The sequence below is a fragment of the Neoarius graeffei genome, chromosome 7 (genome assembly GCF_027579695.1).
Source record: "Neoarius graeffei isolate fNeoGra1 chromosome 7, fNeoGra1.pri, whole genome shotgun sequence".
NCBI lineage: Eukaryota > Metazoa > Chordata > Actinopteri > Siluriformes > Ariidae > Neoarius > Neoarius graeffei.
In genome coordinates this window covers 78,307,022-78,320,163 of record NC_083575.1, presented here as the reverse complement: position 1 = coordinate 78,320,163, position 13,142 = coordinate 78,307,022, and the positions used below count along the sequence as shown (strand labels likewise).

The following is a 13,142-nucleotide window of genomic DNA, read 5'->3' as shown; positions in this document are numbered from 1 at the left end:
GTTTGTAAAGTGTAATGTTGTAAAATAATTAAAACTCTTCATTGTAATACATTACATCTCTGCAAATAAAGAGGTTTGGGACGGTATGTTGAAATTGTAATTAAAACTGAAAACAATGACTTGTAAATAATCTTTGACCCATATTGCACTCAAAACAATACAGTAGCACATTATTTAATGTTTAGCCTCAGGAATTGTTTTTAAATAAACACTAATTCTTGTAACACAGTTCAAAAAAGTTGGAACAGTAAAGCATTTACCATTTTATAATATTACCATTCCTTCTCACAACACTTAAAAGATGTTTAGGGATTGAAAACACCAAGTGATGAAGTGTTTCAGGTGTTATTTTGTCCCATTCTTCCTGCAAACAGATCTTAAGGTGCGTAACAGTACAGGATTGTCATTGTCATATTTTTCATTTCAAAATTCGCCACACATTCTCTATTGAGGACAGAGGGGATAGATACCCTCTTCTTCAGCAGCTATGCCTTTGTAATGTGTGTAGAATGTGGTTTTGCATTGTCTTGTTGAAATATCCCTGGGAAAGATGTCATCTTGAAGGCAGCACATGTCGCTTCAAATTCTCAGTGTACTTTTCTGCATGAATGCTCCATCACAGAAGTGTAAGTTACCTTTGCCAAGAGTACTGAGACATCCCTGGCTTTTGAGCTTGTTGCTAACAGTCTGGATGGTCCTTTTCATCTTTGGTTTGGAGCACACGGCATCCATTTCTTCCCAAAAAGACCTGGAATGCTGATTCATCTGACCACAATAAACATTTCCACTGTGTGATGGTCCATCACAGATGCCTCTAAGCTCAGTGAAGTCAATGTTATTGGGCATAGTTAACATCAGACTTCTTTTGTGCACAGTAAAGTTTTAACTGGCATTTGTGGATGTAACTCCGTATTGTAGTGCTTGACACAGGTTTGCCAAAGTAATCCCGAGCCTATGTGGTTATATCAGCTATAGATGAATGGTGGTTCTTGATGCAGTGCCGTCTGAGGGATCAGAGATCACGGGTGTTCAGCTTAGGCTTGCGCCCTTGTCCTTTACGGACCGAAATTCCTCCAGATTCCTTGAATTGTTTAATGAAATAATGCAAGGTAGAGGGTGAAACATCCCAAACCCTTTGTATCTTTCTTTGTGGAACATTGTTTTTAAACATTTCATTCATTTTATAATGCATTGGTTGACAAACTGGAGATCCTCAGCTCATTTTTGCTCCTCAAAGACTAAGCCTTTCCTGGATATTGATTTTGTACCAAATCATGATCATAATCACCTGTTGTCATCATCTGTTTCAAATCACATCATTATTTCATTGTTTTACCTCATTACTAGCCCTAAATTGCTCCCATCCCAACTTTTTTTGGAATGTGTTGCGGGCCTGAAATGCAGGAATGGATGTATATTAGCAAATGAAATGAACCAGAAAAAACATGAAATATCTTGGGTTCATACTATCTGCAATGGAACACAAGTCAAAGTAAATTTAGAAATCACTGCTTTCTTTTTTATTTGTATTTTCCATACTGTCCTAACTTCTTCTGATTTGGGGTTGTACGTCAGTATGGCCAAAGGTTTTAAAAGCCAGTGATTTTGGGTGATGTTCACTGAACTTTTTTGAATCTCAAAATTCAACAAAATGCAGCTCCTCTAAAGCCACACCCCAAAACACAAACATGCTAACTATAGCTAACATGAATTACAGGCAAGTAAAAACACCTTCTTTTTCACGATTATCTGGATGTTATAGTGGTACACTCCAGAGTTTTCCAACTGTGCAGATATTCTCTTAAAACAAATTAATTTTACAAATCACTGACTTCACCTTTAACTGTACAGGTAAAATATGAAAATTGTTGTTTGTAGTACAGTAGCTGTTAAAGGATCTGACTGTGATCCATGTGCCATGAATCACATTTAACTGCACCAACACATAAATTTAAATACACTCAGGAGTTCTACATACACACTCATCACAGCAGACAAACTGTAAATGCTAGACAAGTAAGTAAAAAATATTTTGCAACAGATTGCCTAGTCCAGGGGTGGGCAAACTTTTTGGCTCAGGGGCCACATTGACTTTTGAAATTTGCCAGGCGGGCCGGGCCAGCACCAAATTCATACAGATCGAACATAAACCGGAAAAGCTTTAGTGTTATTGTAAGGCCTTCACTGACAGAGACCCAAATGCAGATCAGATTGACATTTATTTTAGTTCTCAGTCAACAAAGGCAGAGCAGAAAAATGTTTGCAGTTCAATAGATTGGCACTGGATCCATCCAGAAAAGTAACACACACACCCGTGACAGTAAGAAAAGTAGCACACTTAATTCTTAAATTACATCTTTGAGCTGCCAGGATGAGTAGGATGCCAGTGTATTTGTATCATTTTATACATACAACTAAATTGCACATCATTAAATTGAACTAAATTACATATCAGTACATATCATTTTTGTACATTTCACTGAACTCGTAGATTTACACCTGAGGTTTTTTTTTAACCATCCACTTCCAGCCTGCCAGTACAACCAACCACCATTAGTAGGAGAGGTACCACACCATTCCAAAATGTTTGCAGATCAACAGTTTGGGTACCACACCATTCCAAAATGTTTGCAGATCAACAGTTTGGGTACCACACCATTCCAAAATGTTTGCAGTTCAACAGTTTGGGTACCACACCATGCCAACATGTTTGCAGTTCAATGGTTTGACACTGGATCCATCCAGCCCACAAAATCAAACAAAACAGCTCAAGAAAGCAAAAAACTCCAAACTGGTTTTCAGGTTCAAAGTCACTCACTGAAATATTTCCAGTCCTCAAAAAAATCAAAACACAGGTTCCAAACAGGTTTTCATATTCCAAAAGGCCACTCATAGATCAGAATAACCTCCACAGGCAAAAGTCCAGGAACAGATATAAGCAGAAGCAAGGTCAGCTGCTCATAATAGACAGGGACATAAATGAGGGGCGGAGCAGACACCCAAAAGCACATGGTATACTTAAGCCTAGGTCACAACCGGATGTGCGATTTTTTGGGCGTGCGATTTTTTTTGTTCGTGGAGAAAGACGCGCGTTGGCTGCAAGTTTGTCTTGCAACCTGAAAAAAACGTAAGCGCCCGTAGAGTTTGTTTGACATGACAAAGAACCTCTGCAGCCGGTCTGCGGCCAGTCTACGGCTCGAAAATCAGCACATCACGCGCGCCCTCCGTGCGTTTCTTGCATTTTTTGCACATAGACCAGCCGTAGGAGCACATACGGCCGGTTGTGACCTAGGCTTTAAAAACAAACACCAGCACTACAGCAGCCAACCACGACAACCAAAATTTATACTTTTTATATAATTTATACTTTTTATATTATTATTGTCTGTAAACATGTGACTACCATCTTATTACAGCTCCAACATAGTTTTAAAAAGAGAAAGTGTCACATTCACTCAGCAACCGCTGAGCTGTATTCGTCTGTGCTTGCGCTGACTGGTTGTTAGCATAATTAGCATGCTTGGAGGAAAAGTGCCGTTTGATGTTATATTCCTTTAAAACTGCAACGGTTTCTTTGCAAATAAGGCATACAGCCTTTGATCGGACTTCAGCAAAAAAATACTTAGTTGTCCATTCTTTATTGAACACCCTGCACTCATTGTCCACTTTTCTTTTTTTAGGACCACTCATTGTAAAGTTTTATCCTGTGTTCTCGAGATCATCAGTGGCACGGGCGCCAGAATGACTTCCATGGCACGCGCTGCACCACTCTGCAAATGTAATCTCGCGTGAATATGACTGACCGGAAAGACGGATCTCTAGAACACCTGTCTACGTGATAACACTGACGCTTATAGTTTATAGATCTGCTCAATCGTGTTTATATGATTGTCTTCTGCGGGCCGGATTAAAAACGCCAACGGGCCGGATGTGGCCCGCGGGCCGTAGTTTGCCCACCTCTGGCCTAGTCAGACATTTACTGACTTATTTATCAACTTTATGCTAAATGTTTGAATCACAGTGACACCTTTTTATCTGTGTTCATTATTAAATATCTTTTCATTCAAACAGAAATGAAGATATCATCTGGCTGGGGTTCCAACTTTCTTTTCTTTCCACCTTCCAAGGTAAAGACACTTCCTGATATATATTACCCTATATATTTTTCATTCTTATTATCTAACATTATCTATCTTTAAACGAATGGCAATTGAAACTAATTTAAAACAGAAAATCTCATAGTTGATCTGTTGTGGCAGGGATATGGATACTCCATGAATTCAAGAACGTAATAAACCTTAAGCCCATTGTGTTAAGGTTTTGCTGGGATTTGAACCTGGTTAGCTGGTGTGATAATCCAGCAACCCCCCACTAGGCCACCAGGGGAATGACTCAAGTGCAGAGGCGTGAGGCGGAAGTAGAAAAGTATCAAAAAGTTTATTTACAATACTTACAGTCCCAAAAAAATATAATCCAAAAAACACTCAGAAGATGAAGGGAAAAATAAAATATCCAAAAGTTCAAAGTCAAATACAAAAGCCAAAAAACTAGAAAAGAAAAGGCAAAAATACCAACACTCAGAAGATCCAAAAAACAGTAAATACAAAGCCCAAAAAGCAAAGCAAAGTGCAAAACCAAAAAGACAAAGGCAAGGAACACGGAACAGAGGTAACTGGAGCTAAACATAACAGCACAAAGACTCCGTGACAAGAGGACTGAACTCAGGGGTATAAATACACAAACTAATTAAGGATAGGGCGGGGCAGGAAACAGGCAATAAGACAAAAACAAAACAGAACACAGTGGTGACCTCTAGAGGCCCAAAACAAACATGACCAGAAAAGGAAATAACAGTGGCCTCTAGAGGCCAAAACAGTCCCAGTCCTAACACAGTGCACACCTTCCCGATTTCACCGGGGCTTCGTGTGTCAGGCGATCAGTTACGAGTATACGGGCCCGATTTGATCGGTTCAAAATTCCCCGCACGCATTTGCGAGACATCGTACACGTTCAGCCTGAATAGATGGTCACGTGTTCAAGATATGACGTGCTAGTACAATATATATACAGTGTGTGTGTGTATATATATATATATATATATATATATATATATATATATACACATACATACATAGAGAAGTATTAAATTTTGAATATTAGAATCAAAAAGGGATAATAATCCCAACTAGACAAATCAATAATAAGAATTGATTCTAATTTGTTCAGTCATTCTTAAAATTCAACTTGTTCCGGGATTCCAGACAAGCCATTCCTGTACCACTGACAATGCTATAATACTTTATCAGGCATTTTCAAAGCTGACACGATTACAGCCATAGCCTCATTCCTCTTTTCCTGTTTGCTGTAATCAGGTGAACTAATGTCATAAAGATAGGTGGATGCTTCCCAAAGTGACACAAGTTGTGCTTCCCGGTCTGCAGTCCATGTGTGATCAATCCTGGCACTCCAGTTGGCTGTTTAAAATTATCGTAACCAATGAGATCGTAGTAACAACGCACACACTACCGATTGTGTTGCATACGAGGAGATCGCATCCGAAAATATCAAGACCAGTTTGATCTGAACCAAGCAACCGAGAACTGATGAAATTGGCTACGAGGTGCCCCTGCACATGTTTACAATTCGCAAGCGATTTAATTGGTCCAACAAAATCATAAGCAAATCGGGAAGGTGTGCAGTGGGCTTTAAAGGAAAGCTCCACACCAAAATATGTTTATATTGAAATAGTTTTGAAGTGCTTAAAGCATATACGCAGAGCCATGGCCTCACTTTTGTTTATAAATGCCTTGAGACCTCAAGAATGGTACAGGAATAGTTTTAAGCGTTAACAATAAATCTAATATAGTAATTTTTATGATTAAAATGATTTATATAGGTAACGGTCTGAGTGAATGACCTTGATGTCCATAACGTCACAGCAGGAAGTCTATCGGTCTCATCGCCATTTCCGCTATACTAAAACACAGAGCTGTGTAGGTGCAATAGGCTTATCAAATCAGTCTCATGTAAAAAGGGATCAGTCTCATAAATTCATTAATCATTAATTCAAGTGTCTAATAGTTTATAGCTAAACTATTAAAATCAATGGAATAACTTAGTGGTGATATTGCGATAGTTTTAGTGAGTATTGTAGCTCTAATGTAATACATTTACTCTAGATCTATAACATTCATATAACAATCAAATGGGCGAAGGCAATTAGAATACTTGTTTGGCAGAGGTTGGCACTCAGTGAATGTTGTAGCAATAGACAGGACACAGTTTATTCCAAAGATACCATTTATTGAAATAGCTGACACGAATTAGCAAACTAATACTGATCAGATATAGCAACAATAGCAGCCAAGGAATAATTCAATATAAATAGTGATACAATGTATACAGGTAATAATCAGAAGTGTATGTGATGATAACTAAGGTACTAATAGTGATCAGAAGTAATAGCTATATGCAAGTTTACAGTGTAGGATATTAAAATGTGAGAGGGAAATCACATGTTTGTGTGTCTGTGTGAGAATGTGTGTGTGAGAGTGTGTGTGTGTAAGAGTGTAGGTGAGTGTGTGTGTGTGTGTGTGTGTGTGTGTGTGTGTGTGTGTGTGTGTGTGTGTGTGTGAGTGTAGGCGTGTGTGTGCATGTGCGTGTGCGCGAGCCTTTGTGCTAGGTTCCGCCTAAAGGGGGATGGACAACAAGGAGAGCACACGAGGGAGAGAGAGAGAGACAAAGGATCTGTAGCTTAAAACTTGTCCAGCTAAACTTCTACTCAACCCGTAGCTACTCCTGAAATCCCAATGTTGCGGAGTGTAGTGCGACGGAGGGAGTTAAAAGGAGAGAGAGAGAGAGAGAGAGAGAGAGAGAGAAAACGCATGCATGATCTAACTAAATACAGATAGTAAATCAAACAACACGCAGTCTAAGACCGACTTTCATGTGAATCAAAATGCGTACATTTAAACCATAAATGAATTCAAATAAACAACACTCTTCACATTAACTAGCCACAACTAAGACCAACAATTGCCCAGATGCCAGCCTTACTTGAGATCGCTCTTGCTTGGCGACTGAAAGCGCGCCGTCTGTTATCCGAAGACAGCGCGGAGCGCAGGTCCAGGGAGAAAACAGTTCTGTTCCTTTTACTTTTACAGCTTGTCAGCTGAAGATCTTCGGTGTCCCGTCGGTCGTCCGATGATCTGGAAGGAATCTTGTTTGTAGTTCGTTGACGTTGCGAAAGGGAAAAGGGATCCAGTCGCCTTTTCTCTTTAAAATACTGTGTGGGCTGCAGTAACTAACTGGTTCAGTTATTATTACAACTATGCGAAGATCAAATACATTGAACTTTGACTAAAGGTCCGGTATCAATAGCTTGTTCTTTGTCCTTTGTTCTCCTGTAGCACAGATGTAATGACGTCTCTTTCACGTGTGGAAACCCACCACCAGAGAGAAGGAATTTTGATTCCGCCGCGGGTTTAAAGCACAGTTGTGATGTCACTGTATTTGGTATCTGGTATCATCTCTGTATTCAATACCATTACAGGGAGTCAGAAGAATGGGCGGAGATAGAACATGGCATTGAGTACAGGGATTGGTGTGTTCAATGCTGTACAGTGAAAGGGAGAAGATGGTTCATAAATGGCTACGGCATGGCAATCCATCCCTACAGCTGACTGCAACTCTGATTCTCCATTTTGATTCTTAATTTATCACCATGCCACATAGATGTGTTGCTGCACCCGCCAGCAACACGACAGAAGGTGGATTTACATTGCATTCATGGTCCAAGAATGTTCAAACTGCAAAGATTTGGACACGTTTTGCGAGTTGATCACGGGCACATTAGGCGCATATGAAGTGGTCTCTCCTCTGCTCTGCACATTTTACTGAAGACTCGTACAAAACCTCTGATCTGTTGAGGAGCGTTCGCTATAAGCCCGTATTGAAAGAGGGTGCAGTACCAATAATTAAAGAAAACTACAAGAAAAGGAAAGTATTTATTTTATTTACAACCCCGATTCCAAAAAAGTTGGGACAAAGTACAAACTGTAAATAAAAACGGAATGCAATAATTTACAAATCTCAAAAACTGATATTGTATTCACAATAGAACATAGACTACATATCAAATGTCGAAAGTGAGACATTTTGAAATTTCATGCCAAATATTGGCTCATTTGAAATTTCATGACAACAACACATCTCAAAAAAGTTGGGACAGGGGCAATAAGAGGCTGGAAAAGTTAAAGGTACAAAAAAGGAACAGCTGGAGGACCAAATTGCAACTCATTAGGTCAATTGGCAGTAGGTCATTAACATGACTGGGTATAAAAAGAGCATCTTGGAGTGTCAGCGGCTCTCAGAAGTAAAGATGGGAAGAGGATCACCAATCCCCCTAATTCTGCGCCGACAAATAGTGGAGCAATATCAGAAAGGAGTTCGACAGTGTAAAATTGCAAAGAGTTTGAACATATCATCATCTACAGTGCATGATATCATCAAAAGATTCAGAGAATCTGGAAGAATCTCTGTGCGTAAGGGTCAAGGCTGGAAAACCATACTGGGTGCCCGTGATCTTTGGGGCCTTAGACGGCACTGCATCATATACAGGCATGCTTCTGTATTGGAAATCACAAAATGGGCTCAGGAATATTTCCAGAGAACATTATCTGTGAACACAATTCACCGTGCCATCCGCCGTTGCCAGCTAAAACTCTATAGTTCAAAGAAGAAGCCATATCTAAACATGATCCAGAAGCGCAGACGTCTTCTCTGGGCCAAGGCTCATTTAGAATGGACTGTGGCAAAATGGAAAACTGTTCTGTGGTCAGACGAATCAAAATTTGAAGTTCTTTATGGAAATCAGGGATGCCGTGTCATTTGGACTAAAGAGGAGAAGGACGACCTAAGTTGTTATCAGCACTCAGTTCAGAAGCCTGCATCTCTGATGGTATGGGGTTGCATTAGTGCATGTGGCATGGGCAGCTTACACATCTGGAAAGACACCATCAATGCTGAAAGGTATATCCAGGTTCTAGAGCAACATATGCTCCCATCCAGACGATGTCTCTTTCAGGGAAGACCTTGCATTTTCCAACATGACAATGCCAAACCACATACTGCATCAATTACAGCATCATGGCTGCGTAGAAGAAGGGTCCAGGTACTGAACTGGCCAGCCTCCAGTCCAGATCTTTCACCCATAGAAAACATTTGGCGCATCATAAAACAGAAGATATGACAAAAAAGACCTAAGACAGTTGAGCAACTAGAATCCTACATTGGACAAGAATGGGTTAACATTCCCATCTCTAAACTTGAGCAACTTGTCTCCTCAGTCCCCAGACATTTACAGACTGTTGTAAAGAGAAAAGGGGATGTCTCACAGTGGTAAACATGGCCTTGTCCCAACTTTTTTGAGATGTGTTGTTGTCATGAAATTTAAAATCACCTAATTTTTCTCTTTAAATGATACATTTTCTCAGTTTAAACATTTGATATGTCATCTCTGTTCTATTCTGAATAAAATATGGAATTTTGAAACTTTCACATCATTGCATTCCGTTTTTATTTACAATTTGTACTTTGTCCCAACTTTTTTGGAACTGGGGTTGTCTCATCTCATCTCATTATCTCTAGCCGCTTTATCCTGTTCTATAGGGTCGCAGGCAAGCTGGAGCGACTACGTAGTCGCTGACTATGGGTGAAAGGCGGGGCACACCCTGGACAAGTCGCCAGGTCATCACAGGGCTGACACGTAGACACAGACAACCATTCACACTCACACCTATGGTCAATTTAGAGTCACCAGTTAACCTAACCTGCATGTCTTTGGACTGTGGGGGAAACCGGAGCAACCGGAGGAAACCCACGCAGACACGGGGAGAACATGCAAACTCCGCACAGAAAGGCCCTCGCCGGCCACGGGGCTCGAACCCGGACCTTCTTGCTGTGAGGCGACAGCGCTAACCACTACACCACCGTGCCGCCCGGAATCAGGGTTGTATTTATTTATTTAAAAAGCAAAGTTCAGTTGCCCCAGTTCTTCCGGAGTGAGCCGAGGGTTGTTGCTAAAACCCGGGATGGAACAGGACGTGACATATCGCTCAGGCAGTGACCTCCCTGCGGTTGTTGCTAAAACCGGTGATGTCCCATTCCGTCCCGGGTTTTAGTAATTGCCTGAGCTGAGCAGTAATGGCAGAGTACTCCATATGGACCAAATAGAGAATGAGTGGAGCAGCCGTCTTATTTCTAAACTGGATATTGCTGCCATCTTGCCCTTACGTGGAAGAAGTGAATGAACGGAGAACTGAATGAACAACTGAAAGTCAGATTGTTTCAAAACAATTGGCCACAAGATTGGCCTTCAAGAAGCGAGAACACGGACGGGTAAGCTCCGACTCTCATTTGAATAAAAAAACAACAAAAACAATACATTGTTTACCTGCATTTAGATTAATGCGTGCAACTTGTATTGTGTATTCAAGTTACCGGTATAAGATTATTTAATTTGCTTCAGAATGTGATTGTTCATCACCTCAGTTCATCTGATTATTTAATTAGCCTTTTACGTTTTATCAATGAAAATGCATGCATGTACATGTATGTTGCATAAGTTATAACACCTATCCTGTTTTAATGAGAGTCAACCCACAATCAATGAAGACAAATCAGTCTTAGTTGAGCAAGTCGGTAACAGTATTTCTTACCTTCACCATAAATTTTTATTTATATGACTTTGGTCTATAGCTGTCAAAGGCCTCGGCAACCAATTACCGCAGTGACGTCACACACTCAGGGCTGGCTGGCTCAGTGGGGCAGCTCGAATGCCAACTTTACAGTCGATTTTAACTCTCAAAAATAGATTTTTTTAAATTCCCATGTATGCAGCATACAAAAGTCAAGGATGGAGATACTATCCACTCAGAAATTTATTTAAAAATAAAGGTTCTGCGTATCTGCTTTAAAGGCTCTGCTGCTAATTTGGTTGTTGCTGACATCACAGGATTACATTGCTAGTATATTTACAATAGTGTTTAATAGGAGAAATAATTGCAACTACCTTACACATAAGGAATAATGGTCAGGTGTTAGCTCCTAAAAACAAAAGAGCAGATTTACATCTATTAAAGGAATAGAAAATGCAAAGTAAATACATGCATGGGTTGGTAGCTTGTAATATTGAGAGCCCGTAAGAAAGGTTTCAGGCATGTTTGACCATTTATAAGAAAGTTGTGAGCATTTTTGTATCGCTGCTCTAATGCCACCAGGAGGCTGCCATGTTGCCTGTTGGAAGGATGATGTGTGACGTCATTTGGGCGCAAGGCTGAGTGTATACTTCAGTACTGAAGGGGCAAAGCGAAAGGTCTACTAAAGTGACAATGTCAATTTTTTCACTATACATCTGAAATAGTGTATTAATGAGCTGCAACCCTGACTTATGGACAAACCTGAACTCTTTACCTGTAAAACGAGGCTGAAACTATGCGTTATACTACTCAGCATGCTCTCGACTCATTCATGAAAAATGTCATCGACATCCCCAGGCTAGCCTACCGTAATGACCGTAGTAGGCAGTCCAACCCCTGCAGCAACGCAGAAAAAGGGTAAACAAACACTGCTTTACTATACAGGATTAATGTGAACATTACAGGAAGATGCACTTGTATGAAAAAAGGCGGAAATATTGCCAGAAACACCCGAGCTGCTGGTATGGTATGGATTTATTTGGTAAAATTCATACATGTAAAAGATACAGTATAAATAGCACAGAGGACAACACAAAGTATAAAATACACTTATTTCCAATGTGATCCTCTTGATGATAGTAGGAAACAATAAAATATAAGAGACAATAATAAATTGACAAAATTGTATAAACAATGATGAAAGTCAAAAAACAAAAAAATATATGCTAACTGTAATTATCACAGAGTACAACTAGATTACAGAAATGGCACCAAAATGATTAAAAATTAGTTATATACACATCATAAAACTGGGTTTGGAATTTACTCCATAAAAACTGTTTCACCTGTTTCTTAAAATTATTACGTGTTTGACTAGATTACACTGATTGAGGTTGGCTATTCCACAAAAAAATTCCTGTATACCTAAAAGAACTCCGAATGGTTTCCGTAAAGTGTGACGTTACTTACAATACACGGCCATATTCGACAAAATGGACCATAGCGCTAGTGACATTTCTTCATTGATTTCCTCAAGTATTTCGGACAATGCCATGAATAGTGATGATGATCATGATAAATAAGCATTACCATATCAATTGGTTACACCCAAGTGAACAATATTTATAGAGTTGTTTTAGTTAGTCATTACCAAGGCTTTTTTGACAACACTAAATCAAAGCAAGACACCCAACAAACATGAAGCTGTTAGGGTTTTGCTGGGATTCTAACCCAGGTCGCTGGTGTGATAATCCAGCAAACCCCCACTAGGCCACCAGGTGGATGACTCAAGTGCAGAGGCGTGAGGTGAAAGTAGAGTATCAAAAACAGCTTATTTACAATATTTACAATCCAAAGGAAAAAACAAAAGGAAAATCCAAAAGCTCAGAAGATATACAAAAATAAAAATATCCAAAGGTTCAATGTCCAAAATCCAACTCAGAAAAGAAGAGGCAAAAACTCAAACGCTCAGAAGATCCAAAGGTCAAAACAAAAATCCACAAAGTCCAAAAGAAAGTAACAAAAACCAAGAATACTAAGACACAGGCAAGGTACATGGGACAGAGGGAACTAGCACTAACAGCATAGCATAAAGACTCCATGACTAGGGACCACACAGAGGGAGTATAAATACACAAAATAAATGGGAAACAGGTGACACTAATGAAGACAAACAGGCAATCAACACAAACACAAAACACAGGAACAGTGGCGGCCTCTAGAGGCCAAAACAAACATGACAAGAAAAGGAAATAACAGCGGCCTCTAGAGGCCAAAACAGTCCCAGTCCTAACACAAGCTGCTTAGCTGCATCAGCAATTATTACGTTTATGCCCAAAGAAACTCAAAATAACATCATGCTTAATAAAAAAGTTAGGGAAGCCATAAAAAGTGTTTTCTTACCCTTTGAACTTCTCTTTTGTGGACAACTGACTGCGTTGTCTC

At 39.8% G+C, this 13,142-nt stretch overlaps 1 protein-coding gene across 3 annotated transcripts in view; it reads left to right on the top strand.

Moving 5' to 3' along the window:
• LOC132889697 (probable E3 ubiquitin-protein ligase HERC6) overlaps window positions 1–13,142 on the top strand; it is a 51,295-nt gene that overhangs the window by 15,246 nt on the left and 22,907 nt on the right. For all 3 annotated transcript variants that reach the window (XM_060926450.1, XM_060926449.1, XM_060926451.1), the window contains exon 8: window positions 4,072–4,127. In XM_060926450.1, coding sequence (XP_060782433.1) covers window positions 4,072–4,127 — 56 coding nt within the window. The remainder of the gene's footprint in view (window positions 1–4,071; window positions 4,128–13,142) is intronic.